This window comes from Pteropus vampyrus, unplaced genomic scaffold (genome assembly GCF_000151845.1).
Source record: "Pteropus vampyrus isolate Shadow unplaced genomic scaffold, Pvam_2.0 Scaffold143, whole genome shotgun sequence".
NCBI lineage: Eukaryota > Metazoa > Chordata > Mammalia > Chiroptera > Pteropodidae > Pteropus > Pteropus vampyrus.
In genome coordinates, this window is record NW_011888924.1 from 3,273,075 (window position 1) to 3,300,147 (window position 27,073).

General features: G+C 38.9%; 1 protein-coding gene and 1 pseudogene across 5 annotated transcripts in view; one reads left to right on the forward strand and one right to left on the reverse strand.

Annotated features, from left to right (window-relative positions):
- The window catches only part of MAP3K3 (mitogen-activated protein kinase kinase kinase 3), a 45,686-nt gene extending 19,477 nt beyond the window's left edge, over positions 1-26,209 (reverse strand). The window contains exons 1-6 of one of the 5 annotated variants that reach the window (XM_023535650.1): positions 26,055-26,209; positions 24,321-24,413; positions 15,694-15,734; positions 11,483-11,582; positions 7,549-7,662; positions 997-1,117 (exon numbers count right to left, since the gene is read on the reverse strand). In XM_023535650.1, the coding sequence (XP_023391418.1) occupies positions 997-1,117; positions 7,549-7,662; positions 11,483-11,582; positions 15,694-15,734; positions 24,321-24,413; positions 26,055-26,150 (565 nt within the window). In that variant the 5' untranslated portion in view covers positions 26,151-26,209. The remainder of the gene's footprint in view (positions 1-996; positions 1,118-7,548; positions 7,663-11,482; positions 11,583-15,693; positions 15,735-24,320; positions 24,414-26,054) is intronic. The other 4 variants (XM_023535648.1, XM_011368554.2, XM_011368552.2 and 1 more) reach the window with 4 other exon arrangements.
- On the forward strand, positions 8,836-8,954 carry LOC111744922 (annotated as a pseudogene).
- Positions 26,210-27,073: the final 864 nt, after the last annotated feature.

Genomic DNA, 27,073 nt, shown 5'->3' on the forward strand with positions numbered 1-27,073 from the left:
AATTATCCCCAATGTTAAGAAATATGAAACTCACATACAGACTTTCAGCTTGGCAACACTTATTACCAGTGCTTGTTTAGATTCTAGAAATTACTCAGTGAGGCAAAGTCAGTGCCTCAGCAATACACTCTTGCTACTACTCCCTCAGGAGGCTTATCACTTACAGACAAGCCCAGTGACAGGTCTGTTGCTCAGATCTCCCAAGCTCAGCTCAAGGTCTTCAGATAGCAGTTCAGTGTGATGCAATTCTACCTACATGGACAGAACTTAGATTCCTAGTGGAGGCGGGGGTCTCAGCAATGTTAGGGCAGCAGGCTCAATGTGAATGTTTGATAAGGCCAGACTTCCCCCTTGATAACAAATTCCACAATTCAAGAAATGGGCTTTTTCCTTAGACTCTAGGGAATGGGATCCAGAGCAATATGGGATTACCTGCACAGAAATGATTTAGATTTCCTTCCTAGGGAGGCCTGGCAGCAGCTACATAGTTTTCTCTTTAATTAGCCAATTGTGTATACTATATCAACAGTCTCCTGTCCTTCCCACACAATGTGGGATGACTCTTCAAGAATTTCATTGGTCAGCATCTTCCTTGAAGCATAGGGACTCCTCAGGAATCATAAGCAAGAGGTCTGAGGTCAATACTCAGACTTGGACCTGATTCCTAACTCCACAAGTCCACAGTCCTTTGGGGAAAGAATGTTCAAAATTGAGGTTAGAATTCCACTAGAGGTCTTCAAGCAGATGCTGGAGATCATTTTTTCAGGGATGTTTAAAAGGAATTTGATAATGCCACCACATCATTACAGTGTAAGCTCCTGAGGGTTAGCATACCATCCCAGTCAGTTCTCTACCCCTTCCCCCCAAATAAAGGCAGAGAGGATTGTTTCTGCATAGTGGTCAATAATGTTTGATGATTGTTTTTTAATTATACTTTTTTAAAAAAAACATGAGCAGATAAATTAGATGAGAAGGAAAAAAGTGTGAAATACTCACTGACAGAGAGGTGCCTGCTTCTGGGCTCGGGGGGCTGGTAGATGGTATTTATATCTCCCGCAGACTGGGAAGCTTTGATCCTCACCTGCCTGGACACCCCGGAATGGGGAGAGGAACTGGTCTGCAAGATAAGAGGTAAAAAGCTGAGCTATCTTTAAGCAGGCAGGCAGAGAAAAACCCCCTCACACTCTCCTAGGACTCCCATACCCTCAGTTGCCTTCATGCTTTCAATACATGAGCGACCCAGATTTCCCCCAAATCTCACGCCTCAATCTGTCTTGGAAAATCACTACATGCTCGATATAGTCTTACATCTTCACTGACATATGAGCACTAAGACCCAGTGCCCCAATTTAATAGGCAATGACCCAGACATAGAACAACAACAAGGATTCCTCTGTTAATCTGCCAAACAGAAGAGTTGTAAATACCCTCTCATAAAATTCTCCAGAGAGCTTGGGAAGAATAGCAGGAAAAGCAGGAAACTATTTCAGCAGCAAGATCACCTGCTGAGTGGGGGGTCAGAAAAGAAAATGATGGCAAATTCCCTGTCCAACAAAATTCTGGTTGATAAATACATATTTTAAAAGTAGCTTGATATGCTACTTCTTCTCCAATCATAATCACTTCCTGAAAGTTAAGGGAAGATCACAGTTGCTTCATATTACTGGGGTTTACTTGTGAACCATCTCAGGATTGTGTTCGTCTGGGAAAGGTACCATTCTGCCAGGGGTCAAGGACCTCAGAACAGGGTCAGCAGCCTTACCACATCTACCCCCTCTTTTGCACTGACCCAGTCGAGCCACCAGGTAAGCCCTAAAGAGAAAACAAAGCAATAAAGGGGAGTCCTTACACTGAGAAAGCTTAAAACTGAAGCTCAGAAGTAAGCAAGTGATGTCAAGATGTACTTACAAATATACAGAGCACTACCGAGAGTGGAAATGGGAGCTTGGGATTTATAAATAATTTGGATCAAAGTTTCTACTTGCTTCTTTTTTACCTTCTATAAGAAAAAAAAGTACGACCTAAACACACTATATCCTGTCCTTCAAGAATAAGGCTTCCCGCTCTCAGGGGTGAGTTCAGCTGCCAAGCAGCCTCCTCTAGTCTCCCCACGCCAGACTTTATCACATGCAGGGCTGTCTTAACAAACCGTCTTGCTCTAACGGGAAGTCAGAACCAAGAGGAAGTGAATGTTCTTGCTGAAGCCTCCGATGTGCAATAGCTCTCTGCTGAGAGTCAGAAAGGAAAAAACAGTCAAAGCAACATACTGAGGAAGCAGGCCAGTGAAGGGCAAGGAAAGGCCAAAGCCCTGCAGTCAGAAGGAGAAGGGTTCCCTGATGTGGACCCCGGGATACCTGCTTGGACACAGGGCCTTACACATAATGTGAATTCAATAAATACATCCTGGCAATGCAGGTTAGAAATGTATCAAGAACATATGCTCTAAACCCTCAATTTTAAAATCTAAAAGTTGAGAAAGGAAAGTAGGTTCAACAGTCACTTGAGTATAGGTTTAAAAAAAAAAAAAAAGGCTGAAGTTGTGACAACAGGTTGGAAAACAGATGAAGAGAAATCAGTAAAGTTTTCAAAGCAGGGCTTCTCATACTTTAATGTGCACATAAATCATCTGGGACCTTTTTAAATGCAGGTTCGGATACAATAAGTCTGGCATGGAGTTGAGAATATGCATTTCTATGCTGCTGGCACATGGACCATACTCTGAGCAGCAAGGTCTTAGAAAATGAGTCATGTTTCAATTTAAGGCAATGGTTCTCAACCTTAGCCATCCCTAAGAACTGCCTGTGTGGCTTTTAATACTTCAGACCAACAGAATCTCTGGGGATGGGGCCCAAAGGTTGGTATTTTTAAATCTCCCCAAGTGTTTATAATATTCACTCAAGTCTCAAAACCCTGATTTAAGGAAATAAAAAAGAATAGCATGGTAAACAAAAATGACGTTGATGCAAGGATTCAAGGAACCCTGAACGAGACTTAGAAGTGGGAAAGAGAGGAAGGGGGAAAGTGAGACTAGGAAAATAAAAGGGGGCAGTAGAATGAAAGAAGAGCCAACAGGTGTCAAATGTGTACCTAGTAGAACATTCTGAAGATAGCAAATAGAAGGTGGCATTTGATCATTCAATATAAACCTCACTGAAGGACTCTACGGTAGCAGTGTATGTGGCTGACACAAACAACATGAAACTCTACCAAGGAACCATGTGCATAAAGACTGCAGTGACTGGAAGCTAGGAGATCAGCAGAAAGAGGTTAAAAAAGTTAACCCAGTAATTATCTTGATAAAAGATTTGGTGGTATCAGACAAATGGAACAAGTGGATTCAGCTACACAGGGAGAAAAAAAAAAAGCAGTGTGTGTGTGTGTGTGTGTGTGTGTGTGTGTGTGTGTGTGTGTTTTAGTTAGGTTCATGGGAACATGAGCTGAGAAACGGCACCCTGGACCTCACCAGTCCTCTGCTTCAGCGGTGCTACCAAGAAACATTTGCATGGAAGACCATGATAGTTATGATAGTTGTGGAAGCATCCAGGTTATTTAATAAATTTACAGCTTTAATATCCATGAATTTATTAAAAACGTTAAAAAAATCTGTTTTAAAGCTGTACGACTTGAGTAATGAATACCACGTGTACACCCCTTACACAAAGTCTTATTTTCTTTTTGTTCTATGCTATGTTCTATACTGCCAATATTCAAGGAATTCATCTAAATTGAGATTAGGTGAATAAATCTGTTTTTATTATCCCTCCTCTTCAATGTTCTGCAGACTTTAATTATATGTATGCTTGCTTAGGCTGCCTTTCCTGACTAAAGAGTTCCTGGTTTTTTAGGCTATTTACATATAAAATGACCCCTAACCCTTTAAAAATTCTTTCTTCTCTTGGACCCATCCTAGTTCAGTTATCTTCTGAGCTTGGAGAATATAATGATACATCTCACAAGTTCTCCTCGTGGATAACGTTATACTTTCTGTTCTGCTTCTAACAAACTGTGGAGGGTAAGGTTTTCCAAAGACTACAATTATTCTAAGATTCCTTTCCTAGATCTTAGGTAACTGACACATACTGGACTACAAGTCAGAATATCTGGATTTTAGACCAGATCTGTCACTACTTACTGCCTCACCCAGGGCAAATCACTCTAAGTCTGTTTCCCCAGGTGTAGACTGGTGATAACAGATGCCTACTCTGGACCTCTCAAAGTTGCAAAAATTAAATGAGATATATGTAAGTTTTGTTCTACCTTCCTGCACTTGCCTCATTATTTTAGGAAGAGTGAAAATTAGCCTTTAGATTATCCTTAATATTTTGAACTTAAATATTAGTAGACAAGATAGCATCAAATTTACTGATAGGAAATTTGAGCAAGAATTGGATGAGATTAGAAATTTACTTTTGTTAGCGAGACTCAGAGGTAACAAAACAAAATGCCATACTCAGTTTAAGGTGGCTGGATATTTAGTTTTTACTGTATGAAGATACAAGTGACAAAAAAATGTTAAGCTTGAGAGTACTTTATGAAAGTGGAAGACCTGGGTCTAGAAAGTTATGGAAGGTCTAGAGCAAAAAGATAAATTAAGAGTTAGATGCACACATGTTTAGATAAGTCTTTAAAAAGAATAAGCTAAGAACTGATGGTTCAAGGCAGAGGCCTACAGCAGCAAGAACTGCTGAAGGAGACAATGAAGTATCTTAAAATGGCAGTAGAAAGCAAGGCTAGAGAGGGGCTCCTCATACTAAGAGAAGGTTCTATAATTACCCAAATCCAGGAGTTCTCAGGTAAGAACAATATTGAGGCCTAAGACATGACCTTGGCCAGGTGAGGTGGGAGGGATATGACAGTACACCTTGGTGAGAGATGAAGACAGAGGAAAAATTAGAAGCTGTCATAGAAGGATCAACAGAAAAGGTAGCCAGAGAGAATAAAGAGAAAGAATATTTAAAAACAGGAATAAGAAGAGAAATAAAGGTATAGGTGGTAACAAAAGGTAGATAAGGCAACAGAATGCTAAAAACGTAGGAAACTAAGTAGAGAAACAAAGTGGTTGACAGTCCTCTCAGCAGGAGATGAGGACCAGAGTGATATGATATCCTGGAGTAGTGAATGCCAAGTGTGATCTGTAGGCTGGTGCTAGGCCAAAACCTGTGATGTACCAGTTCTTAACCAAGTAAGTACAGAAATGGAGAGTAACTTTAAAAACTTTTACAGCAATTTGGCAATGACTTTATGTCTATTGAATCTGACAACAAAAACTGTGGGCTTATATTTTGTTCATCTCTAGTTCATTTTTCCATTATATTTTTCAATTTTTGTGTTTTAGAAAAAGAATTGGTTCATGACAGATTGGAAATTACAAGAACAAAACTGATATTTCATTATGGACATTGAAAAGCTCTGTTCTAACGGTGGGATTCCTGAGCACATAGCAATTTTGGATCATGATACTTCTGTTTATTAAGAAGCTTGAAGTCTAGCTGAGGAAGTTCCCAAGAGTTCATCACCACTATTACCACTGCTAGTCTTAAATGTACATCTTCATAGATGCAAACAATAGGAGTAGCTTAAAGGTCCCAACAGTAGCAAAAATGCTTATTTAATTATGGTACACTCATTCAAGAGAATTATGCATCCTTACAAATTATAATAATGAAGATTATATATTAACATAGAAAAATGCACATAAAAATAGAAAAAAATTAGAAAATTGTACAAATATTGTAACAACACTTAAAGTATGTATACTAGACTGGAGGAGCATATGCAAAAATAAATTAATGTGTTATAGTGATCATCTTTCGAATAGTTCTGGGTATTAAAACAGTATCTGCAGCCTTGTACACCCCTTAATGGATGGGAAAGCAGATGTAAAGAACCAGTCGTCTCTACCTTCTCATCAGGGGAGTGGAGGGATAGAATCAGGGGAGCTAGCTCCCAGTCAAGCAATCATATCATTAAACCAAACCCCAATTCCAGCTTCTTCTATAAGGAAGGGGTTGGCTGGATATGATCGCTGTTTGACTCTTGCTAACAATACAATAATCATTCACTGTTTTTTCTCAAGAGGATGGGTAGGGAAGGGGTTCCGAAACAATAACAAACAGCTCCTGCTCTTGAGGAGCTTATAATATTTTGGGGTAAAACTTACAAATAGGCAAGAAGTAAAGGGGAATTAGTAAGCAACCTATAAACTAGTGTGCAAATTATATCCCATGACTATAGGAATAGGGAATAATCAAAATGGTCTCAGTCAAAAATACTGATCAAATTATATGAGATAATTCATGCTAGAGCCTAAAAATAAAAGTGATAGCTATGGCCTGGCAAAGAGGAAAAAGGAAGAACTACAGAATAAGGGAAGTATGCTGAAGAATGTAGAAAGATGAGACTAGAGAGTTAAAAGCAAGGGTAGTTGGTGATAAACTCTGGATGCTAGGCTAAATTTAGATCTCATATGATAGGCAATAAGGAAGGACTATAAGAGCAAGTGAGTAATTTAAACAGAGAAATGAAATTATAAAGTATATATTTTATTTCAGAATACTTTCCAGAACATATCCAGAAAAAAGACACATTTGGGATAGAGACCAATCCTCACGCACAAGGACAAGTCTATGATTTTAGAAAATGTCTTTATTCTAAGGCTTCCTAACTGCATTCTCCTGTGCCTCCTGCTAATCAATTGGACAGCCTAACCCATAAGTCTCTTTAAAAATAAATGATCAGCATGAGTACCATTCCATCTACACTCTGTCCTGGTATGGTGCATCCATAGTTCTCAAGCAAGAATGTCAGCTTTCTACAGTTGACTGTTTTCAAGCCTAAGGAAAGGAAAGAGTGCCAAGAAACCTTCAGGAACATGTGTCTGAAGAAAACTGGTAAAGGAATCAGTGATTAGAAGACAGACCCAGTTTACAAGCATTCTTGTGGAATGTAGGCCTCCAGGGACCCTTTAGGAGAGGAAATTGTTTAAGAGATAATTCCTCACTTCTGATGGTCCCTGTAGATTGCCTACCATTTGGTAAGGCAGCAGCTGGTAAGTTACAAGAGGCCCTCCAGCCCAACTGCCTTTTTTCCAATGAACAGAAGGAAAAGTTTGTTTCCTACATGTGTCCCAAGGGAAAGACAAAGCTGCTAAGGAGCTGCAGGAGTTGAGCATGACAGTCTCAAATCCTTGACAGCCTTTGCTTATCAGTACCCCCACATTAATCAAATCTTTTGTTGGGGTCCAAATCTAATTGAAAGAACATAAATATAGAGAAAAAGAAATTTCTCCATTATTATAAAAAGTTTTCTTTCTTTCCACATCACAAGCCAAGTAACCTTTCGCTGCAACTGTAACAGTGACAATCTGGCTTGGAAGTGAAATCAAATGCAGAAGGCTAGCGGCCCACTAATACACTGGGCTGAGCTGTGCTTATGTTCTCACTTTAGCAGTAGCTGAGGAATATAAAATTCTGTCAAGGAAGCAAGGCAAACTCCTGAAGGGCAGCAGGTTTTATCTTCCACTGCCCGGCCATGATAGGGGCTACTTACATGGTTTCTGTCCTGGGACAGCAGCAATATCCTAAGGCTTTTCATTCTTGAGCTTCTATCCAAAATATCAATTGCTTTATCAAGATCATCTTGGCTCTTCAGCAGGATGGAGAGCTGTGACATAGGACACAGAAAAAAGAAATCATATACAAGTCTAGTTTGCAAAAATAACCTAAATAAAAAATAAAAATAAGTTTGAAGGAAAAACAATCTCATTGGCTACTATGGGGTCTTAAGAGATCTAACTGAAACCATAGAGATATTTTCTTTTTCTTTTCTTTACATGTATAATTCAATAATTTTTAGTAAATTTACAGAGTTTTACAACCATCACAATTCAATTTTAAAACATTTCCATTGCTCCAAAAGATCTCTTGTGCCAATTTATAGTCATCTGCCTTCCTACCTCTAGCCCCAGGTAACCACTAATCTACTTTCTCTCTCTACAGATTTGCCTTTCATGTAAATAGAATCATACAATGTTCATATGTATTCAATTCAACTCAATGCATAGTCTTTTGCATCTAGCTTCTTTTTCTCAGCTTAATGTTTTTGAGTTCACCCATGCTGAAGCACCTATCAGTACTTTGTTTTCGAGATATTTTCTGAGAAGAGCTTCCTCTCTAAAAATACTCTTTACTCCAAAGCATTAAATCCCAAATGGTTATAGTCCCCACACTCCTTCCCAAATTAAGCAGTAGAATCATGTCCCACCCTATCCTGTGCTGACATTAACAGAACAAGCAGAAAAGGCACAGATGGAGGAGGAGGGAAGGCAGAGGATAAAAACTGTTACTTAAAGAAGAACATAAATTTAAACCACGTATTTTAATAATTAACAGTAAAAATCAGTGACTAGAATATAGAAACCACCTCCTCCATTTTCATTCCACTGAAGTATTAAAGAGAAAGTCCTTGAAGGTACAGATAGGTCTCACTGTTAAAACAGAGGACACTATGAGTACTAAGTATTAAAAGATACAAAAAAATGCTTTGGCTAGAAAATGTCAGATCTTATACATTTGTGGCAAACACAAATTAGGCAAAAGTCCAATTAATTTCCCTATTTATAATACAAGGAGATGAGAACTCAAATCCTAGGCCAGGAAAAATGAATAATAAGAATAGTATTTAAAATAAAATCTCAAGATAATCCATGGAATGGGAGAAAATTTTGCAAATCATATCAATTATAAAAGAATTCTTTCCTGGGTAACATCAAAGTAGGAATAAATAAGGACTGTTGTGTGAAGCAGGGCTGGGGGGAGGAGATAAAGAAATTACTGAGTCTACGGCCATGCCACCTTGAACAAGCCCAATCCTGTCTGATCTCAGAAGCTAAGCAGGGTCGGGTCTGGTTAGTACTTGGATGGGAGACCACCTACGAAAACCAGGTACTGTAGGCGTAAAAAAAAAAAGAAATTACTGGAGTAGGTTTTAACTTTAAAAAAGCTAAAATTTTGCAAATGTATGATAAGGATCTAGTATGCAGAATATATAATGAACTCTTACAATTCAACAATAAAAGAACAAATAATCCAATTTTAAATGGGCAAAGGATTTGAATAGACGTTTGTCCAAAGAAGATATACAAATGGCTGATAAGCATATAAAAAGATATACAATATCATTAGTCATTAGGGAAATCAAAATCAAAATCACAATGAGATGCTGCTTCACACCTACTACAGTGGCATAATTTAAAAACAAACAGAAAAACAAATAACAAATGTTGGCGAGGATGCGGAGAAACTGCAATGCTTCTCTACATTGCTGGTAGGAATGAAAATTGGCACAACCAATATGGAAAAGTTAAGCAGTTCCTCAAAAAGTTAACCATAGTTACTATAAGGCTGATAATTCCACTCCTAGGTATATACTCTAGAGAACTAAAACACGTTCATATAAAATTTGTACACAAATGTTCATAGCAGTGTTATTTCTAATAGCCCATGAATGGATACACAAAACGTGCTATATCTATATAATGGAATACTATTCTTCCATAAAAAAGAATCAAGTACTGATACATGCTATAACATGGATAAACCTTGAAAATATTATGCTTTGTGAAAGAAGCCCAACACAAAAGGCCACATATTGTGTACCTCCATTTAATATATGAAATGTTCAGAATAGACAAATCCAGAGAGACAGAAAGTAGATAAGTGGTCGCCAGAGGCTGGGGAGGGGGTGGGAATGGTAGTGACTGCTAATAGGGTTTCTCTCTGGGGTAATGAAAAAGAATTAGATAGCGGTGTTGGTTATACAACTCTGTGAATATATTAAAAACCACTGAATTGTACTGTTTGAAAGGGTAAATTTTATGGTAGGTGAATATTTCAATAAAGCTATTATTACAAAAATATAAATATAAATAAAATAAAATCTCAACAGATTTTTCATTTGTGGTTCTCAAATCCTAATAGGGCAGGGTTTAGAGGGCAAAGAAAAAGGGGCTGAGGGATTTTAAATTAAGAAAATGTAAATTAGTCAATTCTTGGTCATTGACATTAGCAGCGTATGGAAAGATATGCATGATATAAAATAATAACAATTATTTTTATTTAGTTTTAGAATTAATATTTGCATAAACATTTGAATAAAGGTATCCCCAACATTCTAGGTAATGACTTTGTTGGCAAGAGTTTGAAACAGATTTTGGGACATCTGGAATTCTTAATGGAAATATTAATGGAATGAGAAATGAGTACTAAATCATCCAGAAAATTCTTTACTAATCGAAGTACACCTTTAATGTTGATTACCCAGCTGACTTTAGCCTCACTTTCTTATGCAAATCATTGAAGCTTGAGTTACAATTTTTATCAGTTCTATGGATTTGCCATTTTTTTTAGGGCTCTCATATCCTGTATTTATAATGTGTTAGTTTACGTACTTTAAAATACTTGCATCTGTACTACATCTGCATAATTTATTATTAGAGTTAGTAGTTTATTTTCCAAATTTGCTCTATGTCTAAAATTTACTCAGAAAACAAAAGATCAGATGGTCTTATTTTTGTTAGCTATTTGGCACTATATCCAACTGTACATATTGTATGAAGGGACCAGGGAGCTTTTAGCCAACAAATCTCAGCCCCGACAGATTTCGGCATCAAACTATAAAGAAAATTCTTAACTCTTCAACCAATAAAATAAAATACACGATAAGGACCTGACTCTCAAAGAGCCATCATGTTGCCCAGCTTTCTTGTCTTGCTCCCCTACTCACTTCCCTCCAAACACAGTTTCTCTACTAGGCACAAACACATTACCTTTCAGATTAATGCAAAGCACCAACCTAAGCAGATTGCCGCCTCTAGTACCTTTCTTAGAACTGGGAAAGCAGCAAAGTATCTGACATTCAAAAGAATTTCTTCCTGGGTGATATTCAAAGTATGAATAAATAAGGACTGTTGGGACAGGGTATGGGGTTGAGGAGGAGAAAGAGTCAAAGAAATCATTGGAGCAAGTGCTAAAGTTTGAAACATGCTATGACCAGGAATTAAACTCTGAGAGAAGAATCCAGCATTTATGAGTAGCAATAGAGGATCTATTTACTGGTTTTCCCCACCACCCCAGCCCCTGCTGAACCCTCTCCTTCTTGTTAAGTCTGTACTGGAAAGAAAAAGATAACCTACAAAATGTAAAGGAAATGATATTAGCCCTGGCCCTGGCACTGTCCCTGATTCCACCAAGGAGTAGTAGAGCAACCAGCACTGAAAACAGCTATGTAATCTCCCATGTCATAAAAACAACAACAACAACCAGAAATCCCAGAGTTACTGGAATTAAGAAAAAAAGGCTCCAGAAAGTGAAAACCTGCAGATGATATTAGAGGAATGAACTAGGAAATCCTCAGTTAAGCAGAGAGAAAAAAGGGAAGCAGCTGCCCCCACTGTTGTCCTCATGTCATCCATCTACTTTCTTACCTCATTGTTCATATAATGTAGATCAAGAGGCTGCCCAAACACTGTTGTCACCTTGTGCTCCACATCCTCATATCTTACAGGCCGGCTGAATGCTATAATTCTGAAAAGGAACAGGAAGCACAATTAATTTTATATTGTAATGTAGGGTTTAAAAAGCTATGGCTTCTGAGTGATATCTTCTTCTCCCCAACCCCAACATAGGATACTCTTTTGCATGCCATTTGTCTTTCTCTCTATTGTTTCTTTTTCTTCTCTTATCTACCTGTAACTTTTCACTCTTCCTCTGAGAATCTCTCAGGTTTGCCAATCGTACCCATAAGCATTGCTCAATTCCAACCACCATTCTACCATTTCAGCTTGGATCTTTGTCAATGACAGTGCAATATCATAGCAGGATACCTGGATTAAAAAACTATATACCAAATACTCCCATTAGGAAGAAAATCTCTGGAGATTGGAGCAACAGTCCTGAGAAAATGGTCTTAAACTCCTAAACAACTCAATTCCAGGACTTGAAAGGTCTTTTTCATTTGTTTGTTTTTGAGATGCCACAGGAATCTCAATACTGATTACCCTCAGAATTGAGATTTCCTACCACAGTCAGAGGAATTCCCCTTGAGTTAGTTATATGCCTGGTCATTTTCTTAACCAGTGACACATGTGAGCATGTAAGTAGTGTTGATATTGATGCTTTTGATATTGATGCTTTTCTAGACAGACTCATTAGGTCAGTTCAAAGAACAATTTCTATAAATGGAGGGAAGAGTAAGAACCTGTCCAAAGAGGTCTTAAAATGATTTTTCATTAAATATCACTGCAAAATTTAAAAGTGGGGAAAGAAGAAATAAGATTGGCAAAATATTGATAATGTTGAAGCTGGGTCACAGATCCATGGGGGTTTAGTATAATATTCTCTCCTTTTGTGTTTGAAATTTTCACTAAAATGTTTTAATGAATATATTAACTGTATGATACTGCTGATAGTCAACAAATTTGATGCACAAAAGTGGCAAATTCATATGGGTTCAACATAATACTCTGAAATTTAAATAATTAAACAAAAATAAGCAAAGCGATAAACAGAAGAGACTATCATTAAGAAATTCATATACATACTCTCTCTATATACACATAGAGGAAAATATAGGATTGAAAAAATTAAATTAGAGTGGGGAAGAGTTCCTAAGTATGACATAAAATATATAAGACAAAAAAGAAGACAGATTTGACAACAAAAATTTAAACCTCTGATGACAACATAAACCATTAACAAAGTTAAAAAAATATCAAACTTGGGGAAAATACTTGAAAATCAATAAGAAAAAGACAAACAACCCAATAGAAAAAGAGGCAAAGGGTATGATGAGACAATTCAAAGGGTTATGACTGGCTAATGAACACATGAAAAGAAGCTTTAATGTGATGGAGAAAATGCATATTAAAACTGTCTTCTTCTCTTAGAACGCCTAGGCTTGAAGAAATGTGACTAGTGTGTGGTGAAGTAACAGCACTTGGCCATGGAGCTTCTACAGTTCTTGCCCTTCTCCACACTAAGAGGAAGTAGTGTGTGGTTCTTTCTCATCTTCCCTGCTCTCTGAGTGGGAAGTGGTATAACCAGAGGAAGAAGCAATAAACCACAGGAAGGAGGAATCTATGCCACTGGTTTTTAATGGAATCTGACCAGATAATTTCTTTAATGTTGGAAATTATATTGCCAAATATATTAGTTTGTATCCACCAGGAAATCCATCCATATTGTAATCCTTACATTTTTTCCCTTAAATCATCTGTCCCAAGCAATGAAACCATTGGGTGCTATCTAGGTATGGATTATTGAGATATGAGTTTCCTGGAACCTTTGAGAGAATGGATTTCCATAAATTCCTAATCGCAAATCAGACCCCCTTCTCATTAGGACCTCAACAACAGTTCAAAAGGGGCCAGCCCTTCTGAATAAAATACCGGGAGGCCCCTCAGATGTCCCTAGCGCACTACTAGAAAAGCAGCAGGCTCAGTGATGAATTCTCCTGCATTTGGGCTGGAGACAGACAAGCCATTCAAAATCTCCCAGAAGCAGCCCAAAAGTCTGGTCAAGATCAGAAACTAGGGCTTCTAGATTTGGTAAGACCTAAACTGCTGCCATCACAGTGAATAACAAGCATTTTTAGGCAAGTTCATCAAAGAGGGGTATAACACGGGTGACAACCACCCCCACCAGTACCCAGACATGAAGGTTTTCCAAAGGAAGGCGGCCCTAATCTACAGTCTTCCTCTTCTGCTCTCCTGAGGCGGAAAGGGAGAAGGGTCAGGAGTCTGGGCCGTTCCAAAGCAAAGGGAAAGTCAACTTGCCAAAATGAATACCCGAAATAGGTAAATAGGAAAAATCACTATTTCTTTCCTTTCTTCTATAAATTTTGATTCTATAAAGACCTACAATATTTAGATCGATACTGCCCATATTCCCTGTAATAAGTAAAGAAAGCCGACAATAACATTTTCTACGAAATCCTAAGACATGAAATACATGAAACCAGAGCTGTCTGGCACAGAGCAGCTTGAACTTGGCTTCCCTAAACCAACTTTATAAAGTCCTCAATTCCACACATAGTACACAAATAGTGAAATGCCATGGCTCCTGAAAACAGCTCCATAAAAAGAATATACACAGTTTTCAAAACCTTGATACCAGTGTTCTGCCGCTCAGGGCTTCAAAAGGCCATTCCTGTCTGACCACCTTAAATATTTGTGGTTTCAATTTGGCAGCTCCTATGAAACTAAACACATACACTTTCTCAGTGTAAGTCTGCTCACTGTAACTGCATACCACTTTGGGAACAGGAATTCAGGAGAGCGTAACTACATAATTAGGCTCCAACACAATTGAGCTTTTGATTTCATATCTATTTCTGAAAATTCTCTGCCAGTCTGAGTTTGGCCATCCTTCCAAAACCCAGTCAGGTCAGAAGTGTGAAAAGCAGCAACAATGTAGTAACAATTTAACTTCTCTGCAAGGGGCATGGCACAAGAGGAGCAACTAGGGACAGAGCTCAGAAGACCATCCTTCTTCCAGGTCTGGAACAGCCCTAGAATCCACAGGGCAGCAGCAGGACTGTGGCTCTGCAGTCCTGCACAGTGTTTCCACCAGGCAGCCTCTGAAAACCTTGCAGGCTTGTGAATGTATCTTTTTAAAGGTGAGCATCAGCCACAGGTCTCCTATGGAGCTAGCTTCAAGGTGGACTGAAAGCTGCCAGCAGCAGAGAACTACCAGTACTAAGAATGTTTGGAGGCATAAAGGTCCTCTGGTGGGGCTTGTCAAGTAGGAGGACCTTATCCTCATGAGTATGCTCTTCACCTCCCCAAATGCTCAGAGCAAAGGAAAAACAGGGACATCAATGGGTAGGAGAGAAAGGCACAGAGTGGGAAACAGATGTTAAAAGGCATTCTTATGCAGCACATACGTGTCACACATATGCATACACAGGGTCCCAAATATACCATGACCAGTGTCCTGTATGTTTTTTAGAAATTAAGTGGAGTCTTATTTTTCTTCACTGAGGTCTACCTTGTCTTCCTACAAAAAAACAAATAAAAAACAACAACAAAAAAAAACACAAAACAAAAAAACTAAATACTGATAATAGAGAAAAGAACGTAAGAGTTTTGCAACAGTACTTTCACTTCCCTAACAAGGTAAGATACAGAATATAGACTGAAAAACTCCCTCTTTCTATGTCCTCAAATGGTCTGAACTCTTTCACAACTGAAGGACTTGACAAAGTCTCCCCTGACATAGAAACATTGTAAAGAAACTTCTGATTCACTAGCCTGGCCCCTGATATGGACAAAGCCAGGGCAACTCTACCAAGGATGGGAATGGCATCATGTCACAAGAGAATCTTGATCTCTCTCTAATGCCCACAGGTGGCACAGTGTCAGTGTGTCTGGAAGCCATGATTTTGAGTAGGGCTGGAATCCTGACTTCCTCTCCTAAACAACTTGCAAACCTCACAGTAGCAGAATAAGAACAGAAGAGCATAACATCAGCAGTTGAAATGGCTTCCAATTCTAAGACCAGAAACAAGATTCAACTGGTAGGCCAAACCAAGGGTGAAATTTTCCCCTTTAGGCCCAATCAATCCCACAGTTGTCCAGCCAGTGACCCCACAGGAATCACTACAGGGACACAAGCACTGATCAGAAGGCAGACTTACCGCCGCTCTCCGTTGTGCTCAAACTTGATTCTGACGTCACTCTGCCAAAGGAATGACAGACAGGTTAGCGGGTCCTCTGGCATGTGTTACTCTCAGGTAAGCCTCAGGCAGTAATTTAGCAACATTAAGCAAACATCCAGATGGCTCCTGTTCCACCTTCTCTACCCCACAAGCATTCCTTCCCAATGAGTTGTAGTCTTCCAGTTCTAACTTCAGGGGCAACAAAGCTCTTGGGACAAGATCCCTAGGTGGCTGCCCCAGCTTAGTTGCTATGCTCTGACCTCTTATCCCTCCATATCACCTCCTGGCCAGGATACTGTTCCTTCTTGGCTGATGTTCCCGAACAGAAAAAGAAATCTTAGTAGTGATACTTACTAGCTATATGACCACAAGCAAGTTACTTATCCTCCCGAGTCTTAGTTTTTCTATCTGTAGAGTGGGGCTAGGCATACCCAATTTGCAGAGTTGCTATGTAAGTAAAATACCCGATACATAGTAGACATGCAATAAATGGTTGCTGCTGCTACTACTGATTTCCATGCTCTTCTCGCAGCTACCCCCACTGGGGGTAAACTGGGACCCTGGACAAATTACCTTATAACTGCCTCCAGCTTATCCTAAATGAACATCAAGGATAGCTATAAACTCCAGGAAGACAGGGATCATGTCCATCTTGTTTCTATACCCCCAATAACAACCAAAGGGAATGGTATAATATTTGTGCTTAATAATATTTGTTAAATAGATTAATTGGAGAACAGAGTTGAATGTAAACAGCAGAAATAAGAGGAAGTAGAAGTGTTAAAATGTCAAAGAACAAATAAAGGAGGAAGAAATATTGTAAAGGGCAAACGAACAGCTTGAGGGAGCTAAAAATGACAGGAAAAGAAAACATATATTACAGAAGAAAAATCAGGTATAGAGGAAAAGAAAGATGGTTAGAAAACCAACAAATAATAGAGATGGAAGAGAGAAAGAGTTCATAGTGAATAAAATTATACTGAGAAAGACAAATTAATTGACTGTGGCTTGAAAGAAAGAAGAGGGTTTCAGAGTATCTGAAGATGAGGAACACAGCAGACAGAGAAGATGGCAGAAAAGGTAGAAAGTTTGACAAGTAGGACGGGTACATAAAGGACTTCCTTTTCCCAAGAAATTAGAGAGCTAGGATTCTTTTTCAGTCTAATTTACACTCTAAAAATTAATGAGAACCCCAAAGAGCTTTTGTTTATGTAGATTATATCTACTGATATTTGCCATATTAGAAATTAAAACTGAGAAAATTTAAATTTTAAATAAAAATTTAAATTAAATTTTTAAAATAATTAAAAACCATTACCTGTTAACATAAATACAATTTTTATTTAAAAAATAACTATATATTTTTTAAAAGTTCAGTGAGAGAATGTAAATCTTTTCAGTGTATGGCTTACAAGAGACAAGCTGGATTCTGATATCAGCTTCTGCTTTCAATCTGTTGTGATAAAGCATCTCATGTAGCCTCTGGAAAACACTTCTGTACATTCTTAAGAGAATGAGGGTGAAAAGGGCAAGTAACATCTTAGTGTTATTATGAAAATAGTTTTCACCTCATGGATTCCTGAAGGGTTTTGGGAACCTCCCTAGACCATAGCTTGAATTAAAATATAAGTTTGCCATCCTCTAACTCTTTATTTTAAAGACAAGGAAATGGGCTCAGAGAGCTTAGTGTCCCTGAAAAGGTCATGTACCAAACAGTGGAGAGCAAAGCTTCCCTTAGAAACAGGTCTGTGAGGTGACAACTCCTCAAAATATTGCCCTGATATAGCCCTCTCATCCCTTAATATAATATACGGACCACTTTATCCAAGAATAATACATGACAATAATTAACATTTATTGAGCGTATACTCTGTACTAAGACTTGTTCTAAGCACGTTATATATATATCAATAAAACTAATTCTCACAACAGGCACTATTATTATTCCTATTTTACAGAAGAAACTAAGTTACAATCAGGTTAAATAAGTTCTCTCAAGGTCATGATGCTTGTTTAAAAGAAGAGCCAGGACTCGAACCATGGAAGCCCAGCTCTATCATGCTATTCTACAACGTAAGCACTGCACTGGCAAAGAAGGTTTAGTTTACTCACAGATGCAGGGCTTCAATGAGAGCACTGAAAGAAGGAAACTATCAATGAATCTTTTGTGATATTACTTTTTGGAACTCATGGAGAAGATGGAAAGATCTCCATTTCTGAGTAATAATGCTGTCAGAATCAGAAGACTGACCAACCACGCAGCAAGCTAGGGGACCTGAGGGACCAGTATGGGTGGGGGTGGGGGTATACAGGGGGAAGGCAGTAAGCCCTATCTGGTCTGCATTCTAGGCGAGTGAGTGAGTGAGTGAGTGAGTGAGTGAGTGAGTGTGTGTGTGTAGCAAAACGGTGCTACAAAGGAAGTTATTGTGTAGATTCAAGGTTTATATGAGTGACAGGAGTTTTTGCACTGTCTTCTTTTTCTCCTTCCCCTGAAACGCTAAGCAGATACCAAGGCATGGTGCCTGAGACATGCTGCCACGCTCTGACATGCCATCTCCAGCCTCCCACTACCTGTAGTTCCACAACTGGCTCTGGAGTAGCCCAAGCACTCACCACAGTGTGCAGTCCTGTCTGTCTCTGCCGGTAGGTCACCACATCCTTTCACCTCCTCCTGCTCATAGCCCAGCCAGCATACCTTGGTGTAGGTTCTCGCTATTTTTTTGTTTTTACTAATAGATTCTATGTTTAGAACAAGTTTTATATTAACAGAAAAAGTGAAAAGATAGAGAGTACCCATAGACCTTCCCCCTTATATTAGAATGGTACATTTGTTTTTGTTATAACTAATTAACCAATATTGATGCATTAACTAAAGTCCACAGTTTATTCAGATGTCCTTAGGGAGTTTTTTTTCCTCTGTTGATTTTTATCTAATTTTTATAGCAATAAAAAATACAACAATAGCTCTCATTCTTAAACTGGGACAGCATAACATTTAGATTCACCAACAAAGGAATCCCCTTAGTCCTTTTGTGGGACTGAATCTAAGCAATATTCTATTAGTCAGAAATTAGTGAATTTTGTCAGAAAAGGAATTAAACTTTTGCTCCAAACCAAAAAATCAGTCCTACTCAAGACTAATCACGTCTGTGATTAGTAAGCACTGTGAGCAGATACCTAGTGCTCTGAATCCTTTCTCGGATGTAGTGACAGCCTTTCAAAGCAGGATGCAGTCCCATGACTGGCTTCCATGTACCACATGGCATGTTTAAATTCATCGAACTCCTAAATCTGAGTTTCCCCTGTTAGGATGACAAGAATAAGCCATGGATAGAAAACTTCAGATAAAGATAACTTGATTCAATTCTTTCTTGCCAACTATTCTTCTTGCCTGAGGCATTTCGAACTGGTGGCCAAGTCCTTTTTCACGAGCTTCTCTCTTCCCCTGCCTCTGTCACTCTATCCCAGCCCAGGGAACCTGCCACCACTCTAGCCACTTCTGCTTCTTGGCTGGTTCCTCTTCCTCATGCCCTCTCCCACCCCTCCCCCACATGTGATGTTTGGACTTTTGGCCTCTGGATTTCTCCTCTCTTCACATCTTCTTCTCAGTAAGAATAAAATATCAGGCAACTTCTAAAGAGAAGATTCCCAAATCTCCATGTCCAGTCCCAACCTCTTAAGCAAGGATTCATCTGTCTGCCATGTATTTGAGGCAAATATATCATTATTAAGAATGTAGTGCTAGAGTCAATCTATCTGGCTTCAAATACTGGCTCTACAACTTCTTAGCTATGTGACCTTGAACTTGTTATTAACCTCTCTGTGATCAGTTTCTTCCTCTGTAAAGTGAGAATAGTGATTGTATCTATCTCATAGAATTCTCAAAACAATTAAATAATTGATAAAGATATGAGAACAGGACTTGACACATCACAGGTGCCCAATAAATAATAACACAGGTCTAACTATCCTTTAGCCAAAACCCTTGGGGCCAAAAATGTTTCAGAATGCACTTTTGGATTTAACGAAGTAGCGCGTTCTATGTATTACGTGATAGCTCCCCACAGGAGGCGGGTGTCTGGGGCAGCACTCCGATGGCAGAAGCAGAATGTTCACAGATGCTCCTCTGCATCACTTAGCCTCTCTTGAAGTTGGTTTTGGGCTTTGTGACTAGTTCTGATCAAGAGTTGGGAACCGAACTGAGTTTCTAGACTCTCTTTCCTGGCAGCCACATGTTCCAGGTCAGGGAAACCACTCTCGATTAGGGTCCCTAAGTAACTGTGCAGGATACTGTCCTCCCCTTCTCTGTACTGGACATATGGTATTAAGTCACTAAGATTTAGGGTTTATCTGTTAACACAGCACAAGTTAGTTTTTGTAGTGAAAAGTATGAATATTCACAGTAAGTAGAATAAAGACTAAAAATAGACCTGTGTTCATTCAGACCAGGGTTTGCCACAAATTAAAAAAAAGAAAAAGAAAAAGCCTTTCAGCAGTTTGCAGTACTGTTTGGATTTCAGAACTGCAGATAAGGGACTATGGATATGCAAAAACCACACACACATGTATGCACACAATCTGAGTTTTTCACTGTATTCTCAAACTCAACCTAGCCATATGTGTTTGCATCAACTACCTCCTAAACTAGTCTCCCCTCTCAGTGTTGCTATTTCTAACACTGGTACGACTGCTCTCTTGGCTATAAACTCAAATCTCTGAATTCTGCTTGATTCTTTCCTTTCTTTCCCCTCCTCACAGTCAGACAGCAAGTTCTAATACTCCCTTCAAAGGCCTCTAGTATAAGACATCTGACCATTCTCTCCACCATCACTCTCTCATTTAGCCCCTCACTCCTGGATTCCTAAAGCAGCTCTGTACTTCTCTGCACCCTTCTTCCAACACATTCTACATTCTTCTACAATTTCAATAATCTTAACCACTGTTTTCACCATGTCCCTTCCTATTCAAAAAGTAATCAGTGATCCCCATGACTTTATGGAATAAAGTCTAAATTCTCAGCTCTCATTCAAAGCCCTAAGGAATTTAAGCTCATTCAGTTTACCTAACCATCTCACTTTGTTTGTTCTCAACAGGAACCCTCTCTCCAGACAGATCAATGTCCATCCTATTTCCTGAAATATGCCACATTCATTCCTTCCTCTAGGCCTTTAATCATTCGATTTCCCAAACTGGAATGCCACTCTTCTTCCTTTCCACCTAACTAAACTTTTACAGCCTGGTTCAAGTGCTACCTCCTCCAGAAATGACTCCGTAAGTTCTTCGGTACAAGTTCATCTATCACTTTCCTGGCCTCCTGTAGCACTTACTATCTGTACCATATATTTAGACATAGTTACATTCTACCTTAGTTGCTTTTTTTCATGAATTTCTCATTTCCCAATAAAACTGCATGCTTCCTAGGGTACAGGAAACATAACTTACATTTCTTTCGTATGTCTAAGAAACTTAATTATAGGCACAAGTTGAACTAAATGGAGAGGTGTCATAGCTGCTGAGAAAAATGTTACAGTATAAAAATTCAGGTCTAGGCAGGTTGAAGTCCCCCACCCACCACAGCCAATCTGGTGAAAGGAATAACGAAAGCCAAGCCCAGGAGAAGAATAGTGCAGGCCTCCAGGGTGAGCTATCAGCAGGGCCAATAAGAGTAACCAATGATGACACCAAACTTAAGCAGAAATGAACTTCTCATGGTCTGAACTCAACAACTGAACATGTAACCCAAGAGGGCTTCCAAGAATCCAAAAAAATTGAACAGTGTTTATTAAACAAATGTTTGTGAACTAATCTGACCTGGTGAAGGCCTCAGCAAGCCATCAGGCCCGGTACGCTCTCAGATTCTGTAGTGCTCCCTCTCCCTGTATTTGCTATATTCCTTTGAGGGCTCCCACATCTTTGGCATTAGAGTCCTAATTTTGCCAAAGGTAGTAAAATAAATGAGAAGAAAAAGAAATGGGCAACAAAAAAATAATTTTATTTGTAAGTGTGACTAGTGAAAGTCCTAAGAGATCAGTGGAAGACATGATTATAAAGCAACTTCTTACAAAATAGCATACCAGGCTTGTGTGTCGCTTTATGTTTTATTTTCAGACTAGCCAGCCTATCTTACCAACAACCTCTAAAAAACAAAGGAAGTCCTGAAGAGCCAGGTCTAACATAGTAAAAGCAAAAGACAGTCTGCTAAATCATTGACCGTGCTAGAAAAAGAGCTCTTAAGATTCCTGCTCCTCTAAAACTGATTCTAAGAGCCTTGTCCTGCTTATGCCTGCTATGAAGAAAGCAACTTTCTCTTTCTGAAGCTCCCACTAGTGAATATCTGGAAGGTAAGACTGAGAGACCCTGTGCTCTCTGTTTAAGCCTCTACCTACTATTTGGATATGATCTAAGAGAAACAGAAATCCGTGGAAATAAGGATTCTATTTCTTCTCCCACTGGGATTTTCAGAAATTAGGCTAGCTTCAGAAGTTTGCAAAGGACTGTCAGATAGACAATAACGACCATCCAATAAAGGTAGAAAACTTTAACCCTTTTGGTACCATGACAGTATGCATAATTCTGGTTAGAAGTTTTCACTAGAGCTTATGCATACTCATAATGCCAGAACATAACAGATGTGATCTAATCATTACTGCTTTACATTTGAACATTTGTTTTGCAAATGCTCAACATTCTGTCCATGATCTTAAAACAGCTTTAAGAGGTAGACGCAGTAGGTATTATTAACCCTATATTTCAGATAGAAATATTGAGGTTTAGAAAGGTTATTAGACTTACCCGCAGTCAAATTATTATGACCAGGAGTATTATATACATGCTTATAGTTGTTGTTATCATTGTTAACTGTTGTGGAAAGTCCTGTAAATTGGAAAAGCCTATGCTAACGAATTACTAACAACTCAGTGACTTCTTGGCCAGTGCTCTTTCACTACACTAAGCTGTCAACCTCATGGAGAAATAGCACCTGCTGGTTATAAAGCACGGTGAGTTGATTTATGATTGCTAAAAGGATGTTACACATCAAGGCTTGCAAAACTGTCCATAAGCCCCAGATACACTTAGGATGTGCCATATATCTAAGAATCTTCAGCCAGCTCTAACTAGGCTGTAGGCTTTCAGGGACCTAATATACAGGAAGGAGAACATAGATCCTACCTCCTAGCAAATAGTTCATAGCTGAGCACTTCATTCATTGTCCATGTACTTCCCTAGCTGCTCAGATGCTTAGCTGTTCTCAAAAGCATTCTCTTTTTCAATCAGTTACACCTACCTTGTTTACTTAAGGACCAGGATATCTGAAGTCCTGCCAGGCAGAGATATTAAATTAGGTTTTTCAGTTCTTCTAGGCCTCAGCCCCCAAACGATTTTGTCAATGCATCTATAGCTCCTCTAGCTTTCCTTGCTATAGCAAGCTTGAGCCCCATGAAGCTGTGCCAATCTCAGCTCTACCCTGTGGCCAGCATTGCCATTTTCACACTGAAGTGCTGTTTGCCTCTGCCAGCACCATCTCACCCCTGAATAAACAACCTTTCCTGCTGGCCAAAATACTTGGTTACTTTCAACTGGGACTCTGCAATTTGAATCTTTAGCCAAATTTGACATCTCTTAGCCATTTAAATTAGATTTTACTCTTTCATTCCTCTCTTCTAAGCATGGACCTTCTGACAGAACTGGTAATAGAGAAAACTGTTTCATTCTATCCTGGGCCCAAGTGAACAAAAACAAGAACAACAATAAATTCACTCTGTAAATTGTAAAGTTTTGTGTTAAAAGATTATTAATGTGTCCACACTCTTAGGTTGGGCTCTTTTCATTACACTATGCTATAAACACCTTTCCCCCCGAAAGGTTCCCCCGACCCCCACCTCACCCCATCCTTTCTAGAAATGCATTCATTGAGACTTTCTCTCTCTTTCTGCTTTCAGGAAGAATACTTTTCCTGGTCAGAAGTTGAACATCTGCTACACTTCCCAGGGGAGACCATTCCACAAACTTGACTTAATTAAGGGGAAAAGCTATCTTGACCTTTTCATTGCCCTTTTACCCAATATTAGCATAAAATTTTGAGCTTCAATTTCTAAACAGCCATGTTCATTCCACAGCTTCACAAGTTTATGACAATGCATAGAAGCTCATGACCTGTGTGAAGGAATGTGTTAATGAATTGTTAAACATCTCTAAGCATGTACTTAATTTCTTGCCCAATAAATCAGTAGCCCCTTATACAATATATAAAGTTGTGCTGTCCAAGACAATAGCCACTAGCCACATGTGGCTATTTAAATTTAAGATAATTAAAATTAAATAAAATTTAAAATTCAGTTCCTCAGTTGCTCAATAGCAACGTTTGGCTAGCAGCTACTATAGTAGACAGCACAAATTTCTAACATTTCTATCACCACAAAAAGTTTACTGAACAACACTGAGAGACTGCTTATGAATAATATTGTTGTAAGAAATGGTGACAGAATATAGTCCTCCCTACAAATCCACTAAAACGACTTGTCCAGGAAATGAACTCCACACTCTTCCAGCACTAGTATCAGGTTTAAAAGCACATTTTAGCTTTAATGGGTAATTTGGTTCCTTACCAAAAATTTCTTTTTCTCACTGGCCCCTGCACATGAGCTTGTTGTTACTGTGGGGCTGTTCAAAAGGGCTGAGCTGCTGCTGTTGTGTTTTTTCTTTAAAAACAAAAAACTAAGGTTAATAAGTTGTATCCTACATGCAACAGAAAAAGTTTGATAATATTCAAGTAAATTGTGGATCCAAAGAGCCAGTATCTCTTGCTGAGATTACTTCCTTAACCAGAAGTCAATCTTTTCACACCCTTCTACTTCGTAACCACTAACTTCACTCTAATAACAGCAGCAGTCACAGTAAAAGATCAGGACTTTTCTTAAAATAGCTTTTAGGCTCTAGACAGAAGAAGGATTCCTAAAAGGAATCCCCCCTTCAAGGATCACTCAAGGACCACTCTACTCCTCCTTTTCCCAGCCTATCCTTTTGGGCCTTTCAACTCGAGAAAGCTTCCCCTTTTCACCTACTGATATCCAAGCTAACATTCCCGTTTGGAGAAAGATCAGCTGACTGGAGCAGAGTTAGCAAGCACACTCCACATAGGAAGACAGGAAGGAAAGTGAGGTCATTAGGCTCAAGCCTGGGGGGAGGGGACTCACTTCTGGTAAAATGCTCCTTCCAAAAGCAGCTTTGAATAGAACTAAATTACAGCAAGGGAGAACCTACACAATTAGACAGAATAATGTATGAAAATAGTACAACAATGGGCCCTATTCTGTTGTACTCCTAGTTCTGTAAGGCATCCACAAAAATAAAAACAGCTTTCTAAACGAATCTTTCTGTTACAACATGAAACAAAAGAACTCAGGGTTCCTCGTTTTCCTAAATGCAGGAAATACTCTGGGAGGCTATATCTAGGAGACTTCAGACAGAAGTTCTAGGGCCTTATACTTTCTTTAATAGCCAAGTGTAGGTATTTCTGAAGAACTGGTAGACAAGGTGCAAATGAGGAGAGAGAAGTTTAGCTGATAACAAAGAGAACCACAAGGGAGCTGTCATGGACAAATTTTCATCCAACACACTGAACACAGCCATCTGATATAGCACCAGATACCCAGTAGGGAGGAAAGCTCCCCATCATTGATTCCTCTCTGTAGGTCAAAGTACCCGAGAAACAGGGAGGCAAATGACATCACAGGTGAGAATGTTCTCAGTAGCATGTAGGTTTAAATGTTAACAAAAATAAAAATTGTTTTCCTAAAGAAGCATACAACTCTCAATAAAATAGGCACTCTCAACTATCTGAGTTAATAAGGAGAAACAACTATAAATAACAATAATAATACGATCACTCATTATTACCTTTAGAATATATTATATGACAGTTTATTTTAAAAATTTTCCATTACTAATTATATTTTACATAAGCTTATACTAAAATTAATTCTTCCTGAGTACATACTGAAAGGTAGCTAAAAACCTGAGTTAAGAATCACGAATCTGGATAAAATTTGCCAAATAATCAGTAAAAGAAAAATTATATGAATACTTCCCCATAAACGAAGGAATTATTCTTATTCTTCATAGATGAAACACTATGCACAAGGTCAAGTGCACAAGGCTTTGCAACTCCAGATCATGACCTACATCTGGCTGATATATATCACTTACCACTTAACAGACTGTGAAAAGAGGGAGCCAATAGCATTCAAGCCTGGTATATAATATTGTTGGCTTCTCAAATATTTCCTAACTGAACACTCTTCCCTAACAAATTTCATTAAATCTGCCAGGGCCACACATACCTGCCTATTTGGGTGACCCGTGTCTTTGTTCTTCATGGTCTCATATCCAGGCACCCGGGGACGTCGGCTCATCTGGAGGGCCACCAGATCCTTCATGATCGAGTTCAATGCCTCCTGTTCGTCTACAATGAAACAGTGCACATGAGTTAAGATATTTTAACACAGACCAGCAAAGTACTTTCACAAATTACATTACTAATACTCAGGATCAGGGACTTCTGCCCTGGTAAAATGACAGACCCCATAACTCTAATTATATGAATTTGATGTCTCTTAAAAGTAGATAACTTAGGTAAGACTATAGTGGCTTGAATTTTAATGGATTCTTAATAGCACTCTAATCAGATCTCTGGCAGCAAGATTTACCATTTCACTGAGGGCAAGGGAGGTGCTCCCTTGCCAGTTTCTCTGGCAATTCTTCAGTGCCAGAGAAACTCAACCAGGAAAAATAGATGAAAAGTTGGAGTGAACTGAAGAACAACAGAGCACAGTGTAGTAGGGTACTGAGTGAAAAGATGAATTCATGGAGAGCTGATTATGGGACAGAGTCAGTCACACACTTAATCTTAAAGCATCATATGCGGGAGAGTACATTTTAAAAGGTACCAAACAAGGACCTCAGGTAGCTGCTTGGAACAGAAGTTGTCTTATAAGCCTATATAGCCTTTGAATGCCCTCCTCCCAACTCTTTACAAGTTTATAGGCCTTTTGCTTCCCATAGGGAAGTCAAAAGGCAGTGCTATTGTTTTTCTTCCCTAATTGACCAAGTAATGCACTGCCTGTGTTTTTAATGGCATTACTTGTAATCCCCTTTTCTTGAAATACCAAAGAGTACTAGAGTCCTCATTCACTGAAGACAACTGGCCAAAACTCAGAACCCACACCAAACCAATTCCATGTTTTGCAAAATTCTCCTCGGTCCTTCAAGAGATCCTTGTCCACTCAAATAGCATCTGGGAGTTGAAAATAAGTAAATTTGTTGATCTGGAAAAGAATATGAGGGATGAGCTGTTATACTT